This window comes from Dasypus novemcinctus, chromosome 23 (assembly GCF_030445035.2).
Source record: "Dasypus novemcinctus isolate mDasNov1 chromosome 23, mDasNov1.1.hap2, whole genome shotgun sequence".
In the NCBI taxonomy this organism is placed as follows: Eukaryota; Metazoa; Chordata; class Mammalia; order Cingulata; family Dasypodidae; genus Dasypus; species Dasypus novemcinctus.
The window spans coordinates 44,582,191-44,599,703 of record NC_080695.1 but is presented as its reverse complement, the minus strand read 5'-3'; the positions used below and the strand labels follow the sequence as shown (position 1 = coordinate 44,599,703).

At 53.4% G+C, this 17,513-nt stretch overlaps 2 protein-coding genes across 2 annotated transcripts; one reads left to right on the top strand and one right to left on the bottom strand.

The window, feature by feature from the left end:
* Positions 1-2,283: 2,283 nt before the first annotated feature.
* LOC131275529 (ral guanine nucleotide dissociation stimulator-like) lies at positions 2,284-10,251 on the top strand. Its single transcript, XM_058286210.1, has 12 exons — positions 2,284-2,388; positions 3,559-3,752; positions 4,365-4,421; positions 5,090-5,283; positions 5,537-6,195; positions 6,921-7,136; positions 7,422-7,525; positions 7,998-8,082; positions 8,426-8,500; positions 8,941-9,027; positions 9,436-9,468; positions 9,789-10,251. Exons 1-12 carry the CDS (start codon positions 2,284-2,286, stop codon positions 9,912-9,914), a joined length of 1,935 nt encoding a protein of 644 aa, XP_058142193.1. The 3' UTR covers positions 9,915-10,251.
* On the bottom strand, positions 10,194-13,871 carry LOC131275575 (ral guanine nucleotide dissociation stimulator-like). The gene is made up of 4 exons (XM_058286320.2): positions 13,745-13,871; positions 13,309-13,494; positions 11,946-12,060; positions 10,194-10,575 (listed from the first exon to the last, which is right to left on the bottom strand). Exons 2-4 carry the CDS (start codon positions 13,459-13,461, stop codon positions 10,400-10,402), a joined length of 444 nt encoding a protein of 147 aa, XP_058142303.1. The 5' UTR covers positions 13,462-13,494; positions 13,745-13,871; the 3' UTR covers positions 10,194-10,399.
* Between the last annotated feature and the right edge of the window lie 3,642 nt (positions 13,872-17,513).

Genomic DNA, 17,513 nt, shown 5'->3' with positions numbered 1-17,513 from the left:
GTGCTGGGAGGAGGGCTATGGCACCATCAAGTGGGGGAGGGTGGCCCAAAGGACATATTGAAGTGACACTTTCACTGTGAGTAGAAAGATGAGAGGAGCCAGCTCTGTAAATGTGTGGTAAGAGGGTGCCTGGGAGCATGCACAGCAGGGGAAGAAGCAGTGGCAGAGGGACAGTAGCACTTTGATATGGTCATGAATTCTAAAAATAGATACTGGATTATGTTTTTAATCTGGTCTGTCGCTGGGTATGATTGAGTTATGATTGGGGCTTTGATTGTGATTCATCCACATCATTAGGCCTTTGAGTCAGCACCACTTGGTGGATGGGGACTCACAGATAAAAGGCATGGCAAAGGTCAGATTTGAGGGGTTTTGATGTTTGAGTTTTGCTGTTGGAGTTTGATTTTGAAGCCTTAAGCTGGAGCCCCAGGAAGTAAGCTCACAGAGGAAAGAGGAGTAAGATGCTGGAGGGGAGGAACCCAGGAAGCCCAAACCCTCACAGACATCAGCAGCAATCTTGCTCCAACGTGAGAGAATAGACTTTGGTAAGAGAAGTAACTTATGCTTTATGGCCTCGTACCTGTAAGCTCCTACCCAAAATAAATACCCTTTATAAAAAGCAACTAATTTCTGGTATTTTGCATCAACAATCCTTTGGCTGACTAATATAGGGACCTTGGCCAGAGGAGGCTAAGAAGGCCACTGCTGATGGCAGAGCCTCACCTGAGGTTTACCTGGGGGAGCAGGTGCTTCCCAGCTCTGCTGTGTTGATCAGCAAGATTCACATTGGGATGGTGTCCAGAGAGGGAGACTTCACTCACAAGGGAGAGTGGTGAAGACAGAAAAGCACTTTGTGTAAGTCATAGCGGGACATCCACATTTAGCCATTTTGTTGAGAAGCGTGTCCCGAGGCCAGGACTATCTCCAAGGGGGGTTCATGGGGCTGCTTGTACCTGGAGGTAAAGATGTCAGGGAAGGAGGGCACAGGCAGAACAGCACAGAAGTTGAGAGGACGCACTTGCCTCTGACCCTCAATATAGTGGGAAGCCTCTGGAAGGATTTCTGGCCCAGCAGCAATATCTGACTTTCATCTCATTTCAACCACATCAAGATACAGACTGAGATGGCAATCCAGGAGTGGGAGTGAGTTTATGAAGATCACACAGCCCTGCCCAGGGCTGATTTGAGTTATATTCAATGTTCCCTCCATCACCTTCCTGTTTATTCCATGTCTATATCTGTGAATTCAATCTGTTACACAAGACTATGCGGTTTGCAGTGTTTGCCCCACATTGACTTCACCATGTACCCAGGAAGCAGATGCTAGAATGATTCCCAGTGTATTGGGCAGGAGAGTTGGGAAGCCTCAGAAACTAGTGTGGTATCACAAAACTGAAAAGAAAAGGGAGCCAGGTCTGCACCCAGGTGCATCTCCTCCTAGCCGGGGCCCGACTGAACACAGGCCTTCCAGGAAGCTGTGGGGAGGGACGTGTGGGCAGAACTTTGACCAGTTAACAAGATGATCTGGGTGAGGGGATAGACAGACAGACATGCAGAGGGAGTTTTGTGGAGTTTTTAGTCCTGAGAGGGCACTGGGAAGGGGACTGAAGGAGGTGATCTCACTACCTTTGTCACAGACCCAACAGAACTTGGAACCCTGGTAACCAGGCCCCCAGATTCCAGAGGCAGCCCCTTCCCAGCTCACTTGGCAGGAGACGCTCGAGAGAGCAGGATGTTCTCCTGCTGCGTTCGCAGACCCCGAGGCTCAGGCCTCAACCAAAGTAGGAATGAGCCCTCTTCCAGTGGCTTTCGAAATTGGCTCAGGCCTCAGCCACAAAGCCCCAGGCCACTGATCAGGAGGTCCCCAAAGGTAACATGGGGTGACCTAGGAACAGCCAACTGAGCACCTGCCACTACTGAGCTCCTGCCTTGGCAGCCCCATGTCCCATCCACACCCAGTGTGGGGAGGCATAAGCAGGGGCCACGCTGGGAAGCAGCAGGCTGTCAGGGATGGGAACCCAGTAGGTCCTTCCCTGTCACCTGCCAGGCCATGGCTGGAAGGGTGGGAAGGTGTGTCTTGGGGGTGGCTCTCATGTGGACCAGTGTTAATCCTGAGCCCTGAACTGTCATCTCCTCTCCAATGGGCTGCAGGGAAAGGGTGACCCCCATTTGGGCCTGACCTGGATCTAGGCTCCAAAGAAGTGCTGTATCCCCTGTGGTTTGGGGAAGGCCTCTCACTGACCCTCTTGTCCCACCTGCTGGGCACTGTGTTTGCAGAACTCCATGCAGATGGTGGGGGAACAGCTGGAGGAGGGGCTCGTCTATGCCGTCTATATAGAGAAGGTGCAGGTCCGTCGAGGCCCTGGCCAGGGCCAGCGCTGGTACCAGGTGGGAGTAGGGATCAATGGGGTATGAAACAGCAGGGTGGGGGGGTCCCCAGAGCCTATCTCCCATCTGGCATTCCCCACTTTCTCTCCCAGGGCTTTCTCCCCTGATGTGCCCAATAGCCCACTTCCCAAGGAACCTGGGCCCCCCCAACCCTCCACCACACTGCCATTCCATGGACCAGGGGGAGGTCACCTCAAAAGTTTAAGAACCTCAGAAAGGAGACCTTAGCAGGGATTTCCCTGCAGGGTGGGCTGCAGGGTGGGCCCACGTCAGATCTGTGTGCATTCAGCTGCTCTATTTCTGTTTCCACTCCTTGGCCCCATGTCCCCGGGCAGCAGTCTTCATGACTGTCCTCCCACACCTGCCCCAAGCCACACAGCTCTTCTCCTTAGGAGGGTTCTTGCCATCTCCCATGACCATCCTCTTGCCCTTCTCAGGTCAGGAGCTGAGGCCTGACTTGGCTGCCAATATTCCAGAAGCGAGGAGGCTTAGAGCAGCGGTTTGGCCTTCAGTGCTGCTGGACCTGGAACATTCCTTTCCTTTTCCCCTTTCAGCACTGGTGCCCTGTGCACCAACCATGGGTCCTAAGCAATATTCCCTCCCCCCACCCCGGTAGAGGCTCTTTGGAATGGGCAGGGTGGGTAGAGGACACACAGACAGCCCTTTCACCAGCAAGCGACAAAGGAACTTCCTAAGGCTGGAGCAGTTCCATCACCACTGGCTGTCTCTGTGGGTGGCAGCATCCCTGCAGCCCATATGGAATTGTCTCTTTGCATTTTCCTTTAGTTTCCTGGTCTTAGTTCTGGGTGGCAAATGGCATCATGTTGTGGCTTTGGCCCCATGAGCTGTGGAGGAAGTCGTTTACTGACCAGGTGGGTCTGCCGGACCCTGAGGTGTCAGTTCAGCTCCTCGGCCCTGCAGTGGGGTTCCTCCCCCCAGGGACACCCAGGCCCTTGTCCTTTGCCAGGTCTGGAGTCTCACCTTTCAATTACCTCCTCACCTCCAAATCAAAAGGAGGCCGAGGACCTTTCTCTGCTGGAGACACGCACGTGACCCTGGCCTCAAGGCGCTGAGGGCTTGGATACAGCAGGACTGCCCAGAGCCCCAGCCCCACCCGGGGGTCCCCCGAGCTCTGCCCCTCAGCACATGTGACTCTTCTTCCCACCCTAGAGGATGAATGTCTGGGCCCGCTCGAGGGAGGAGCACCGCATGGTGCGCATGGTCAAGGCAGGCCCGTGGGAGAACCTGGCCGAGCACCTGGTGCCCGCCTTCCAGGAGGGGGACCTTGTCTTTGTCAAGACCTTCCTGGGGACATACCGCGTGTTCACCACCACCGAGCAGGTCCTGCACCTGTTGTTCAGAAGGTGAGTGCCCGCCCCGTCCCTGCTGCCTTGACTGCTCCGCCCCCAACTTGTGTCTCAGAACTGTCATTTCACCCACCGGCCTCAGTTTCCTCCTTGGGCAGGAGGGGGGTCAGGGTACCTACCTGGAGGGTTGATTGTGAGGACTAAGAGTGAGGATGCATGGAAAGTGCTTCCCTGAGCCTGGCTCCCTGGGCAGGGAGGCTGGCGGGGCAGGGTTGTTCCTTAACAGGATTTTCCTCCCAGTGAAGAGGCTCTCGGGCTCCCCCTCTTACTGACCCCGAGTTTCCTCTTTACTCAGGGAGTTTGAGGTCCCTTTTGGGCCTCTGACCTTGGTGGGTAAGAGGAGCGACCAGTGTATCCTGTCAGAGGGGTCCAGGCCCACCCTATGCCTGAGAAGGTGCCACTTAGGGCACTTCTTCATCAAGTATATACATCAAGTGTCTACTAGGTACAGGCACTTCCTTAGGCAGCTTCACGCAGTGAACAAAGCCAGCCAAAGTCCCTGCCCTTCTGGGTTCCATTGGAGTTGGGGCTGCAGGCTGCAACAGGTGTCACCTTAAGCAGGGGTACTCTCAAAGAGAGTCAGCCGTGACATGCCCACGTCTCCCCTAGATATGGACGGAGCCTCCGTGGCAGAGACAGGCAAGGAGGAGGCCTGGAAATGAGGAAGTGAGTGCACTTGGGGGAGGGGGAGGGGCTCTCCTCTCCAGAGACCAGTGTTGGAGTTTGGGGGACAGGTGGTAGGGAAGGACTGGGCAGAACACAAAGCCCCACCCATCTTATGAGCTCCCTTGAGAGTAGAGTCCAGAGGGCTTCCCCCTCCACTTGGAAAGGCGTCAAGGGAAGCTGTGGGTGGGGTCCTGGGGCACTGGCTGCAGAGGACACTTGAACAGCACAGCCCAATCACACCCCAGGAGCCCAAACACCACCTTGTGCAGACCCACAACAGGAGGTGGTGAGCAGCCAGCTCCAAAGCTGCCCTGACCTCAATCCTGTCTGCCTGCATGGATGGCAGGGTGGCTGCACTGCTGACGTTTGGGAGGGCAGTGTCAGTGGGAAGAAGAGACACACACGATGCATGGCAGAGGATGAGGCAGCTGTGCAGGGCAGAAGTTGCTTGGGGGGAGGGCCACGAGGGCCCAGGGGAGGAGGACAGATCTTCTTCCCTTATCCCTGACATACTGAAGAAGCTCCCACTGTGTGTCCATGCCCGGCTATGGAGAGAGCAGTCAAAACCTCTCCTGTCCTTATGGACCTGATTTTCCAATGGGAGGGTCCCTGGGGCAGCGTGGAAGGAAAGGCCCATGTCTGACTCTGCTGCCCCCTCCTGTCCTCAGCACCGTCTCCTCGCTGCTGGGCACCTGGATGGACCAGTATGCTGAGGATTTCACACAACCTCCAGGCTTGCCCTGCCTCAAGCTGCTGGTGGGCTACGCCCAGGTGTATCTTCCTGGCTCTACCCTGGAGTGCCGAGCCATAGCTCTACTGTCATGGAGGAACCATCTGGCGTCCATTGAGGCAGAGCCAAAGGGTGAGGGCGCCTCAGGATGGGAGCATGTGAGCTTGTGGGGTGAGGACCAGGACTGGACCCATAGGCAGGGACTACCAGGGGTTGCCACCAGGTCAGGAACAAAGAGAAGCCCCAGAGAAGTCACCTGGAGACTGATGTCTGGGAAGAGTTTTGGGGGCTGGATCTTCCCCAGAAGGTAGTGGGAGCTTCAAGTGGGAGCTTAAAGACACTTACCTTGGTTTGGAACTTACCTCTTCTGCAACTCATTTGTCAGCCCCAGAGCAGCAAATGCCTCCAGGACAACATCCACTGCCAGTTCCACCACCTGTGGCAGTCACAGGGGCACTTCCAGAGCCTGAAGAAGCTACATCTCCACCTCTGCTGCCAGCTCCTGAGTTTGTCCCAGTGCTTGGACAACAAATAGAGCCTGAAGCATTAGGTGATGTAGCACCAGCTCCGGAGCTGAAGGTGGCTCTAGCACCACCACCACTTCTACCCACAGTGCTAGGGCCTGTGACACCTGTGGAGGTACCATCAATGCCGACTCTGATGGTAGAGACAGCTCCTTCCTCAGATGTTGCACCTGCAGCCATGCTGGAAGAAGTCACATCACCATTTCTATCACCAGTTCCTGAACTGGAGGCACTCCCACCACCACCTCCAGTGTCACCTACACATTTCAAGTCAGTGCCCTTTATGGAACCACAGCCTCTTAACTTGCCTTCAGCAGCAATGGCTCTTGAGGGGGAGGCAAGTCTGGCACCACCACCAGAGCCAGTGCCAAGGCTCGACCCAGCACTGGGGCAGGCCACAACCCCAGAACCTTCCTGCACTTGTACTTTGCCTTTGGAAATCAGGCTGAGTGAGGAGAATGCTAACCTCCTGGCTTTCCCTCCGGAGCTGGTGGCACAGCAGCTGACCCGAATGGATGTGGTGAGCAGCTGGACATGATAGGGTGGGGCTGGGAGGCTCTTCCTTCTGGGAACTGCTGCCCACCTTACCACCCCCTGAATCAGAATCTTAGGATCTGGGTTCAAACACTGGCTCCACTCCCAGAATTTCAACCTGGGCAAGTTTACTACTCCCTAAGCCCATGCTTCACTCCTCTGGAGAGTAGATATTGGACAGTAACCATCTCTGCCTCATGCACTGACTGGGAACATGACATGAGAGCAAAGAAATAGAAAGCCTGAGGGGGCTTCATCATGGAGGCCTGAAGGAGCTCACTGTGGTGCAGCCAACCCCATGGTGTCCCGCACAGTGCTGGTGCTCTCCATCACATTGACACTAGATAGGCCCTTGTGTGTACTGGATCCTTAGGCAGGGACCCAGAGGCTTGGGTCCCCACAGGGACCATGCACCTGACCACATGGCATCCGAGGATGCATTATAATGAGGGTTGATGGTGCTACCTGGGCCTGTGGAAGTCTGAGGCACCTTGGGGGCTGGGGGCTGTGAGATGGACTTGAAAATGGAGCTCTCTCCCCTGCAGGCCTTGGGGCTGAGGACTCTAGAGTGCTAGGTCCCGTCAGGGAACAATGAACACACCCTGTCCTCAGCCTGCCAAGCCCCACCTGAGACCACTGGACCCTGGCCTAGGTCAGGAGGGCCTAGGGCATCTGAGCTTGGCATGGTTCCTGACATCCCCTCCTCCCCAGGATCTCTTCAAGAAGGTGGTGCCCTATCACTGCCTGGGCTCCATCTGGTCCCAGCGTAACAAAAAATGCAAAGAAGAAATGGCGCCCACCGTCCATGCCACCATCACCCATTTCAACCGGGTGATAAACTGCGTCATGTCCACCTGCGTCGGGAACCAGAGCATGAAGGACCCAGCCAGGGCCAGGGTGGTGGAGCACTGGATCGAGGTGGCCAGGGTATGTTCAGGGGGCTCTCTCTGGTGTCCTGAAACCCCACTTTATACTTATTGGCTCTCAGGACCACAGGCCCTCCCAGCCTGGAGCACAGTCCTGCACTATCCTCCCTTCCCAACAAGGCTACCTCTTCAGGATGGCTGTGGGTGTCACTCTGTGTCCATGACGTGCCTCAGGGCCTCTGTCAGTGTCTGTCTCATCCTGGGAGTGGATATCAGCTGTGGGAGCTGAAGCTGGAGCAGGAGGACACTCACACCCACTCTCATGGTGTATCTTTCTCCCTCCCAGGAGTGCCGAATCCTCCATAACCAATCGTCCTTCTATGCCGTCATCTCTGGTCTCCAGAGCTATCCACTCCTCTGTCTATTGAAGACATGGGAGGAAGTTTCCAGGTGGGCAGGCCTCTCTCTAGGGGACATAAGATTGGGCCAGGGACCTGGGGAAATCGCCACTTAGGGAGTCTGGGAGGCAGCAGCTCCTGGGTAGGGCCAGGCAGATTGTAGCTCTGGGTCTCCATATCACCTGAGGTGAGCTGTTTTGCCTCAACACCGCTTCCCTCCTCCATCCCTTATGGAGTGGAGCCAAATGGGAGCATGTTAAGTGTTAGCTTCTCAGCAACACACTCTGTCCAAATGAAAAAAGCATGTGCAAAAAGAGCTGCTCATGGAAAGGGATGGGAGTCCCTGCTGTGCACACATGAGAGCTCAGCTCACTAGTCCACACTGTCCTGCAGTGCTCAGATTTACCCAGTTTCAACACCACCTAGCCAGGCAGTCCAGGTCCCAAGCAGCTAAAAGAAGGTGGTTCAGCCCTTACTCCCTCCCTCCCACTCCAACCTTTTCCTTCCTTCTTGCCCTCCCCCAGGGACAGCTTCTGCCTCTTTCTGACTCTGTCAGAGATTTACTGGAAGGAGCACAACCTCTCCCATGGCAGTGAGCTGATCATCAAGGTAAAGAGGAGGCTGGGGTCAGGGCTCAGGAGGTGGGGTGGTTAGTTTTTCACTGACAGTTTCTGTGAAAACATCCAGCCTGGCCTATTCTGGACGAAGATGAAGAAGGATGTTTGGCTCATGGGCAGGGAGAGGGGATCATTGTAGGGCTCAGTGCTGTGTCCTCACAGCAGGGATGAAAAAATGGGCTCAAGAGAGCAGTCCGCATGCACAAGGTCATGCTGGGGACGTTGTGCACGTGGTAGCTGCAGATTTCCCGCAGTCCACTATTCCCAGGTGCTCAAGACCCACGGGACAATGGGTGAGGGGGAGGGCCTCACTACCTCATTCTCCACCCTGGCAGAGGTCCATCTCTAAATTCTCCACCCTGGAGGCAAATCCCCAAATAGTCCAGAGGCAGCACCAGCAGCAAGAGAGGGTGAGTGTGCCTGTGGCCAAAAGAGTTGGGGTGAGGTGGCCTCCAAATCAGGATGGGGGCCCTTCTCAAGCCTGTCCCTCCAGTCCACTGAGCCTGGAAAGCCTCCCTTCAATGTCCCTTCTCCTGGCCTTAGGACGGTGAGCTGTGGGAATCCTGGGGTTCTCCTTGCAGCCAGTCAGAGCAAGAACCTTGAGGAGCTGGCTCAGGGTGGCTGCAGTAGGGGAGGGGTACACATGGTTACTGAAGAAAAGTCAGTCCTGGGAGGTGGCTGCAGAGAAATTTGGGGTCTTTGGAGGCTTTAAGGGGAACTTAAGGGTTACAGCAAAGTGTCCTAGAGGAAGGCTGGGTGGTCCCTGAGTCTGAGACTGAGGAGTTTCCCACGTGGTGTCTTGGGGGCACCTGAGAGCCTGTGCTCATCCCCACCCTATCCAATGCCACAGGGTGACATCCAAGGTGTGGTCCCATGCCTGAGAACTTTCCTCACACAATTTTTGCTTTTGGAGTATGCCATGCCAGAGTATCTGGATGTGAGTTGTTCGGGGGCCAGGATAGGGTGGGAAAGGGGCCCTGAGCCTTGGGTGGACAGGTCCTTCTGTGAGCCCTGAGCTCTCAGCAGTGAGCACATCATGTCTCCTGGGAGCCTCACAGATGCCCTGGGAGCTGGGGTGCCATGAACTTCTTACAGAAGAGTAGATGGAGGCTGGTCCAAGGGGCCTTCTCTCCATTGGTTCATCACAACTTGGACTGGAAGGTCTCTGTCACCACTCCCAGTCCCCACTAAAGGAAGCGAGGGGCTTGCCTGAGTCCATCTGTGGTCTGGGCTGCCCAGTGCATGTTGAACCTGCAGTAGTAAAGCATGACAGGGGCAGAGGGGCAATGGGCTTGGCAATGGCTAGGAGCCCCTTTATGATGAATGCAAATTCTCTGCCTTCCAGGGAAGGAAGATCAATTTTGAAAAAAAAAGGAAGGTGAGTAGCTGTGGCCATCACTACAGGGGTGGGGCTGGGGTGGGGTCAGGGTGATAAACAGAGACCCTCCTGGGCAGGACCCCCCAGGGCTGCTCATAGCTTCCTCTGAAATTGAGGGGGATAGTGGGTGGGGTTGTGCATGGGATGAAGAACAACTTCTAGGAGGATGAGCTGTGTGAAGTCAGCCCTGAGGGCAGGCAGAGCCTGGAAGGGAGTGAAGAGGTGAGGGATCCACAGGACTAAATCCAGCCCCTGGACCCCGTCCCACCCAGCAAGCCCACCCAGGTTTTGATGATACATCTTCCTTTCCTTGGCTCCAGGAATACCAGATGGTGGAGGAGCTCCAGCAGCTCCAGGCGGGCTGCTGCTATGAGGCCCTTGTGCCACGTGAATCATTTGGAGCCTGGTTTGCGGCAATGGAGCAGCTCGGTGAGAAGGACCAGTGAGGCCAGGACAGAATCAGGCCATAGTAGGAGCGGGATGGTCCTGGTGGCTCCTGGGTCACCATAAGACCCTGCAGTTGGCTCCTTTCATGTTTTGAAAACCTGTCCTGTGGGTTTGGGTCCATTCCTTGCTCTCCAGGATGCAAGAATTGTCAGGGACCTCTCATGCATTTCCTGTCCAAGACCTGGACTCACACAACCTCCCAGTTGCCCTCTTCTCTTTCCATGTAAAATAGCATTTAGAGACCAAAATCTACACATGAGAGGAGGATTTTGCTACCAGATTTTCTTTACTTACAGGCCTGTTCAATAAAGAGAGCTAGAAGCTCTTTTTTATTCATCGAGAAAGTGGATTATTTCAGACATAGATCAGGGACATATCAGGGAAGTGCCTGCCTGGCCTGGCCCACTGAGGTTGGGGTGAGCAAAACTACTTGGCCAGGCAGACCTGGGAAGGGGGACCCTGAGCTGGCAGGCATCAGGGCCATTTAGAATTTCCCCTTTTGGAACTTGGGTCCTTTCTGCATACTCCCCAGAAGGGCTGAGATAGCTCTGTTCTTCACCTTGGCATCCACAGGTGTGTTTTGCTTCAGGAGAAGAAGATGGTGATGGGCTGAGGGATCCATAGTGTAGTAAACTTTTGCACTGTGCGGGATCTGCAGCACTGGGGGGTGGGACAGAAGGGGGGTCAGCTGTGATCTGGAGGACCCCAGGACACCCCAACACTTGTGCCCACATGAGAGAAGGCCCCAGCCAGGGACCTCAATTCCCTATTCCAACTCCAGGACCATAAAGGAGCCCTGGGAGTGACACCTGCCTGAAGGAAAGACTCTGCAGAGGTGCAGCTAACAATGAAGGACACTTATTTAAAGAGTGACTCTGACTCCTAACTGCTATCCTCAGAATGGAGCTGCCATGAGGTCATGTACTCTCACCACCATGCCCTGCCAGCTTCACTGCTCAGGATCTAGGGGCTGAAATTGACTTTCTAGAACCCAGTGCACATACACCAAATCCAGCACTACCCAGGACAAGACCACTAAGGCCCAGCAAAGACCACCTGAGCCAGGCCTTCTGAGTGGGATCCTAAAGTATTTAGACTTTGACCCTATTTTCCAACTGTCTTTGTGGCCTAGAACAAGCTAGAAAGAAACACCAGACTGGAGTTCCTGCTCTGGCTTCAGTGACATGGTGACTCATCTCCTTTCTTAGTTGCTCCAGTCCTCAGTCTTCCTGTTCTGTAGGACAGGTCCTTCTGCCCTATTTCACGCCTCCCAGCTGCAATTTCTCACTTGAAAGATGGGAGAGGATTTTGAACCTCCGTCTAGGAAAGGTGGGAGTTATTTTACTTTGCCTGGGTTAATGGCTGGGGGAGGAGGATCAGCTCACTGAGAATAAGTTACCCTCACTGTGCACAGGCATGCTATGTGTGCATTGAATGCTGAATTTTCTCTCCCCTATGGGGATAAGGAGCAGGCCCAGGAGTGTGATTAACTAATCTAAGAGCTCAGAGTCAGGAAGTCTGGCTCTGGGTCAGTGCTATTCTGGATTCTTTCACTTCCCCACTTCCTAGAATACTGAGGGGGCTCCCTCAAGCCTCCAAAGGGGATTGAGGAGACTTTGTCTAGTTTTCACTATCATAACAAGATGGTCTGTGCATATTTGGCACTTGTGTCCATCAGTCATGGTGCTTTTGGAGGTGCAGTATCACAGAACACCCTTCAAGTTGAGCCCCTCTTCTTCACCATCTTGTGAAAAGCCCTTTCTTTGGGAACCTCAATGGTGTTAGCTTTGATCTAAGTTCCCAATGCCTGGGTCTCATCCAGGGAAGGGTACACAAGGGAGATAGAGCAGACAGGGAGAAGGTGCTGTGGGCCCTGTGGGCTGCCATCGGCACCTTGTTTTTGGACAGGGTGCCTTCTCACCCTGCTGTCAGGTATACTGGAACCAGTGGGCCTCGGATCTTTAGGCTGTGGACAGGGCTCACGCCTACCCCCTCCAACACCACCCTCTCCAACACTCCTCCTGACTTACTTCGATTGTCTGATATGATTTGCACCAGCTTGTAGTCTTCTGGCTTGTCTTGATGCAGGCTGTGTTCTTCCAGGGCCTTGCTGATCCCGGCTAGAGCCCTATCTTGGCTGGTCACCTGTGGTGGATCAGGGACAGACTCTCAGGGCCTGAGTCCTAGAGCCTGATCCCTCACAGTGCAGCTGCCAGAAATCCTATGAGCCAAGTCTATTCAGGGCGGGGTCTATAGGGGCCATATGCTCTTCCCATGGACCCACAAGAGATCACGGAATGAGGCCAAGAACTCAGGGGCCAAAGAGTGACCATGCAACAGACTGTGGGAACTGAGGAGTGAAATCTGACCCTCACGCTCTCACTTCCTGCCTCCCAATCATGGGAGATGGTGTTCCCCTGCCCTGCCCCTGACCCTCCAGGCTCCTCCAGGTAGCAGTGAACACCCAGGAAATAGCACACATCCAGTGTGAGCCCAAATGTCAGAGAGGAGGAGAGGCTGAATGATATGCTACAGGTCAGCAGGACTGCCCTGGGCTCCAGGATGCAATTGTGGTCAGCAAGGTCTAGAATGCAGTTACCTTGAAATGAGGGCCAATCTGGAGGCAGGATCAGGACATGGGTCAGACAAGTGAGAGCTTAGTGAAACTACCCCTGCTCCTGGCCACAAGAGAGGAGCACCCAGGGTGGTTATGGAACAAGGCTCCTAGGCCCAGTCTCTGTGCAGGGGGCCAGGCATGGCTCCATATGCACATCCCATCCAGCATCTACCCCTGCTCACACCTTCATGGCCACTGTCCTGGGGCAGACGCTGTTGTCCATGCTGGTCACAGCAACAGCCCTAACTGGCTGGTATCTGCATGCATCAGCTCAACCTCCACTTTAAGACCAAAAGTCACCTGCTATCCCTGTTCTCCTCTGACCCTTCAGTGGCTCTGTCTCCCCCCAAGAGAAAGTCAAGCTCTGTCTAGCAGTCACAGGGCCTGATGTGACCCACACCTCTTTGGACCCACCTCTTCCCCTTGTTTCCTGTTCCTTCAGGCCCTGGGCTCCTGGCTGATCCAGGGGCTGCCCAACACATGTCTTCCTTGGGCCTGGTGGGCTGTCCCCTCCCTGATCCTCTCTGGGGCCACCTCAGCAAGCTCTTCCCAGGCTGTGCTCACTCCACGTGCCAGCCTCAGCCCCTATGTCCACTATCCTTAGCCCTGACTGCCATTGAACTCACACTCTTCCTGCCTCTGCAGGTGGTTGTCTGTCTTTCACCATCCACCAGGAAGTCTGCTCCATGAAGGCAGGGAGGGAACATGTCCTTCCTTATGTGTCAACTGCCTGAACCACTGAGGGGCCCCAGGGGATTTCCACATGCCCAGCTCACCAGGATACTCTTGTACTTGACGTTGTCCTCATACAGGCTGACACGGACAATGCAGCAGGGCCCCCCTTGCCATTTATAGAGCACGCGTGAGGAACCATGCATGTGGTTGGTCTGCATGGCCCTGGATTGGATGGAGGGAGATGAAGAAGGCATTCCTCCAGATGCTGATGTGACTACGGACGAGTTCTGTGATGGGGAATACAAAGATAAGCAGAAGGTCTGGGAGCTCAGGGCAGCCCTGGGCTGCTCTAGAAGCTCCTATCAGTTCTAGAAGTTCTTTAGCAGTCAACAATCATCAAGACCTTTGTGGATGGGGGTGGCAAACAGGCACAGGGAAGGGAGGGTGAGGGGAGGGCCAACACGGAGAGGAGGTGGGCATTCTCTTTAAATTCCTGGCCATCTTTGGAATCTGAGACATGGTCCAGGTGGATTTTACCTTAGAACTGGAGGCATCAGCTGTATGTATAGGACACGAGTCAGCTGCATCCCTGCTGCTGAAGCCTTGGCTCCACCTGTGCTGGACACTGGAGTGGATGGTGCTGACACCACTGGATTCAGGGACATGGTGGCTGGAAATGAGGGTCAGCTTACTTTGGGGCTTCCCCCAGATTGCAAACAAATCCCTACACAGCTCCCACTGCACCCTGCTAAATGTCTGACTACCTCAGAGATCATGCAGCATCATCCCATTTCACAGAATAGGAAACAGGCCCAGAGATGTGGCAACTTGCCCCAGTCACAGGGTTGTTTTGGTATAGAGCTGAGATCCTGTGGCTAAATCATCAGTCTTCCCAAGCCCATGCTTAGTCTGATGGTTCCCTGAGTCCAAAGACAACCCGCACTTAATGCCCAGGACAGGGAAATCACTTTTTGCTCTAAAGCTTGATGCTTTCCGGTAGGTGTTTGGCTTTGAATCTCTTACTGGCCAACTGGGATGGGGGCTCTAGCTCCTGAGACAGGTGCTAGCTACAGCACAGAGTGGCAGCTGTGAGCTTCCCAGAGCCACACCTCATGTATCCCTCCCAGTGCCCACACAGCAACTGTCATTTACATGCCCCAGATGTCTTCAGGTAAAGGTCTTATGGTCAAATCTGGAACATTTGGTATCATCATAGCCAGAAAACACCAACAACTCCAATGGCCATAAATGATGAAGGCTTACAGAGAATGTAGTTTATGCATCAAATGGGATATTCTCAGCCATAAGACATAATGAAGTAGAGATACATGCTGGAACGGAAGGGGCCTGAAGAACATAATGGTAAGTGAAAGAAGATGGACACTAGTGGCCACTTACAGGATTCCATTAGTATGAAGGCTCCACACTGGGCAAATCCACACAGAGAAGATAGATTAGTGGTTGCTAGGGGCTGGGTTGAGGGTAGTAGGGGGGGAGTTAGTACTATTGGGTCCAGGATTTCATTTGGAATTATTGAAACTTTACTGCGATTAGGTAGTCGTTTTATGGTTTTATAACCTTCTGAATACACTAAATACTCTGACAATGGCCCTTTAAAAGACTAAAGTTATGTTAATTTTTTTTTAAAGATTTATTTTATTACTCTCCCCTTTCATCCTCCCCTCCTCTCTGTGTCCATTCGTGTGTGTTCTGAGGCTGCTTGCATTCTCCGCAGCACTGGGAATCTGTCTCTTTTTTTTTAATTAATCACAGATAATTTTATTTTTTTAAGATTTATTTATTTCTCTCTCCTTCTCCCCCCTCACCCCAGTTGTTTGTTCTCTGTGTCTATTTGCTACGTGTTCTTTGTCCACTTCTGTTGTTGTCAATGGCATGGGAATCTGTCTTTTTGTTGTGTCATCTTGCTACATCTGCTCTCCTTGTGGGTGGCCCCACTCATGGGTGGGCTGCACTTTCTTCATGTGGGGCAGCTCAATATGGGGTGCACTCCTTGATCGTGGGGTTCCCTATGTGGGGGACACCCCTGCATGGCATGGCACTCCTTGTAGCAGTGCTGCATGTGGTCCCGCTCACCACATGGCCTGGAGGCCCTGGGTTGGAACCGTGCACCTCCCATGTAGTAGGCAGGCACTCTATCAGTTGAGCCATGTCCATTTCCCTGGTGTGTTAATTATATCTCAATAAGACCGAGGTGAAGTCCATACTGGAAGTCCATAATGTAGTTTGCCCTGAGTGGGCCTGTACAGCTTGTGAAATAGACAAACACCTGCACATTCACTGCTGGGTTTAAGAAAGCCTCAGGGGCTTTCAGAGACTAGAGGATTGGGGAGTGGCCAGATGAGTGGCTCTGACCCTGGCTCTGATCTTCACCCTGGATTGCATCTGTCCCCACCCCCTCCCCACCCTGGCTGGCCTCCTGGGAATGGCATCTCCCCTCATTTATTTTGTGTGGAGCTCAAAGAGTAACTTCTCCTTACCCTGAGCTTCTGTGCAAGCTGTTTGATTCTGTGAGTCTGCCACAGGGAAGAAAATGTCTTTGTGGGAATTTGTGAAACAGCAGGTGGTGACAGTTGTCAGGCACTACTGTACTGGTTGGTAAACTACCATGGCCTTGAGTCCCCCAAGCACCAGCCTAGACTCCCTGCCCCTTTTTTGGGACCCCAGGACCTCCCTATGATCTGTCACCTAAAAGGTTCATGCTTCATGGCAGGGGCCTCAGGACCCCGACCAGGACTGGTTTTCTTTGTCTTGACCAAGCTGCCTGCCTAGCTCCTTGTGTGCCTCTGCCCACTCTCAGCCTTGTCCTGACTACCTCAAAACTAAATCTGTAGCTGTGGGACTACAGAGAAAATCCATCCACAATTCAGAAAAACAAAGAAAAGAAGGTACTCTCAGGCCCTAAAATTTCTTAATCTCACACTGGTCCCTGATCTTCTCCTTCCTGCTCCCCCTCGCTCAGGCCTTTAGGCTCCCCTTGGGCTGAGAGGCCCCTGACTAGGCAGTTCCTTCCCTGCCTCTTCCTCTCATCCAGCCTCCAGAACCCCAGGAGGCCACATCACTGCTGAGGAAATCCCTCCACACTGGGGTACTCTTGGCAGCAGCCTCAGTCAATCCCTCACCCCAGGTGTGACCCCCAATCCAGTCTTCCTGGGATTTCTGCTCACCCACCCCCAGCCTCACAGAGCAGTCTGGCCTGTGCTTCAGTGGAATTTGTTCTGTCTCTCCCCAAACAGGGTGGTAATGATGAATTCATCCTTGCCTGTTGCACAAATCTGGGGCAAGTTTTGTTTTGACAACACCCAGTGTGTCTAGGGTCTTTGTCTATTCTGATAGGCTAGGATGAAATATGCTGATTACCACCCCAATACAAGAAAGTTTACACACACAGTCACGTAGGACCATGGGGAACGGACAGAGAAAGGAGCCAGCCTTGCCAAGAGTTCATTTTAAAGAAACCTCTGTCCTCTCAAGAAAACATTGCACTGTTGCTATCTTAATTTTCAAGCTACTGTAAACCTTTTCTTTCATTTGACCCATGAACCCTGTGAAAAATATTTGGATAGACCTTCACTTTGACACATTGCTTTTTTTAAAAGCTGTTTCCAGAGAGCCCACTTATTCCTAGCAAATACCAAGGTCTACATTTTCTTTCCAATCTTACCTGTGAAGAAATGTGAGGCCCAGGGAATGAAAGAGACACATCAGAGTCTCAGCAGAGAGAAGAGGAGCTGCCTTGGGAACGTGGGCTTCTAAGCCCCAAGCTCCATTTTCCTTTTCCACCATAGAAATAGACGAGTGTGGCTCCCAGGCAAGTGTGGCTAAAAGAACCCAAATTTAATGTAGATGATTTCCGTTTTTACCATGCCTTCTTCTATCCTATGTTTAAAAAAGCAAAGCCATTTCAGGTCATTGTGAGGCCAGGAAAAATGAAAGAACCTAGTGGCCACACCAGGAAGTCACAGTTGCCAGGAAATAACAGGTGGGGGCATCAGGGAGCTAATTGGAAGCAGGAGCCCCACCAAGGTTGCCCTTTGGCCTACAGGTTAAAAAACAAGATGGCGTGGCCCTAGTGCTCACTCTGCTGGCCAAAGCCTATCCAAACTTTAACTGCTCATGTCTAGGAGGCACCAAGGCCTCCTGGGGGTGATGGGTGGTTGTTTGCAGAAGGGCCCCAGAAAGACCCTGTGTCCCCAAGAAGGGGAGGGAAGGTAACTTAGGAAAGGAGTTTTCCATGGTCGGTGGAAGAAAGAGCAGTTGCATGTGTGCTGGAGGTGGGTTCAGTGGT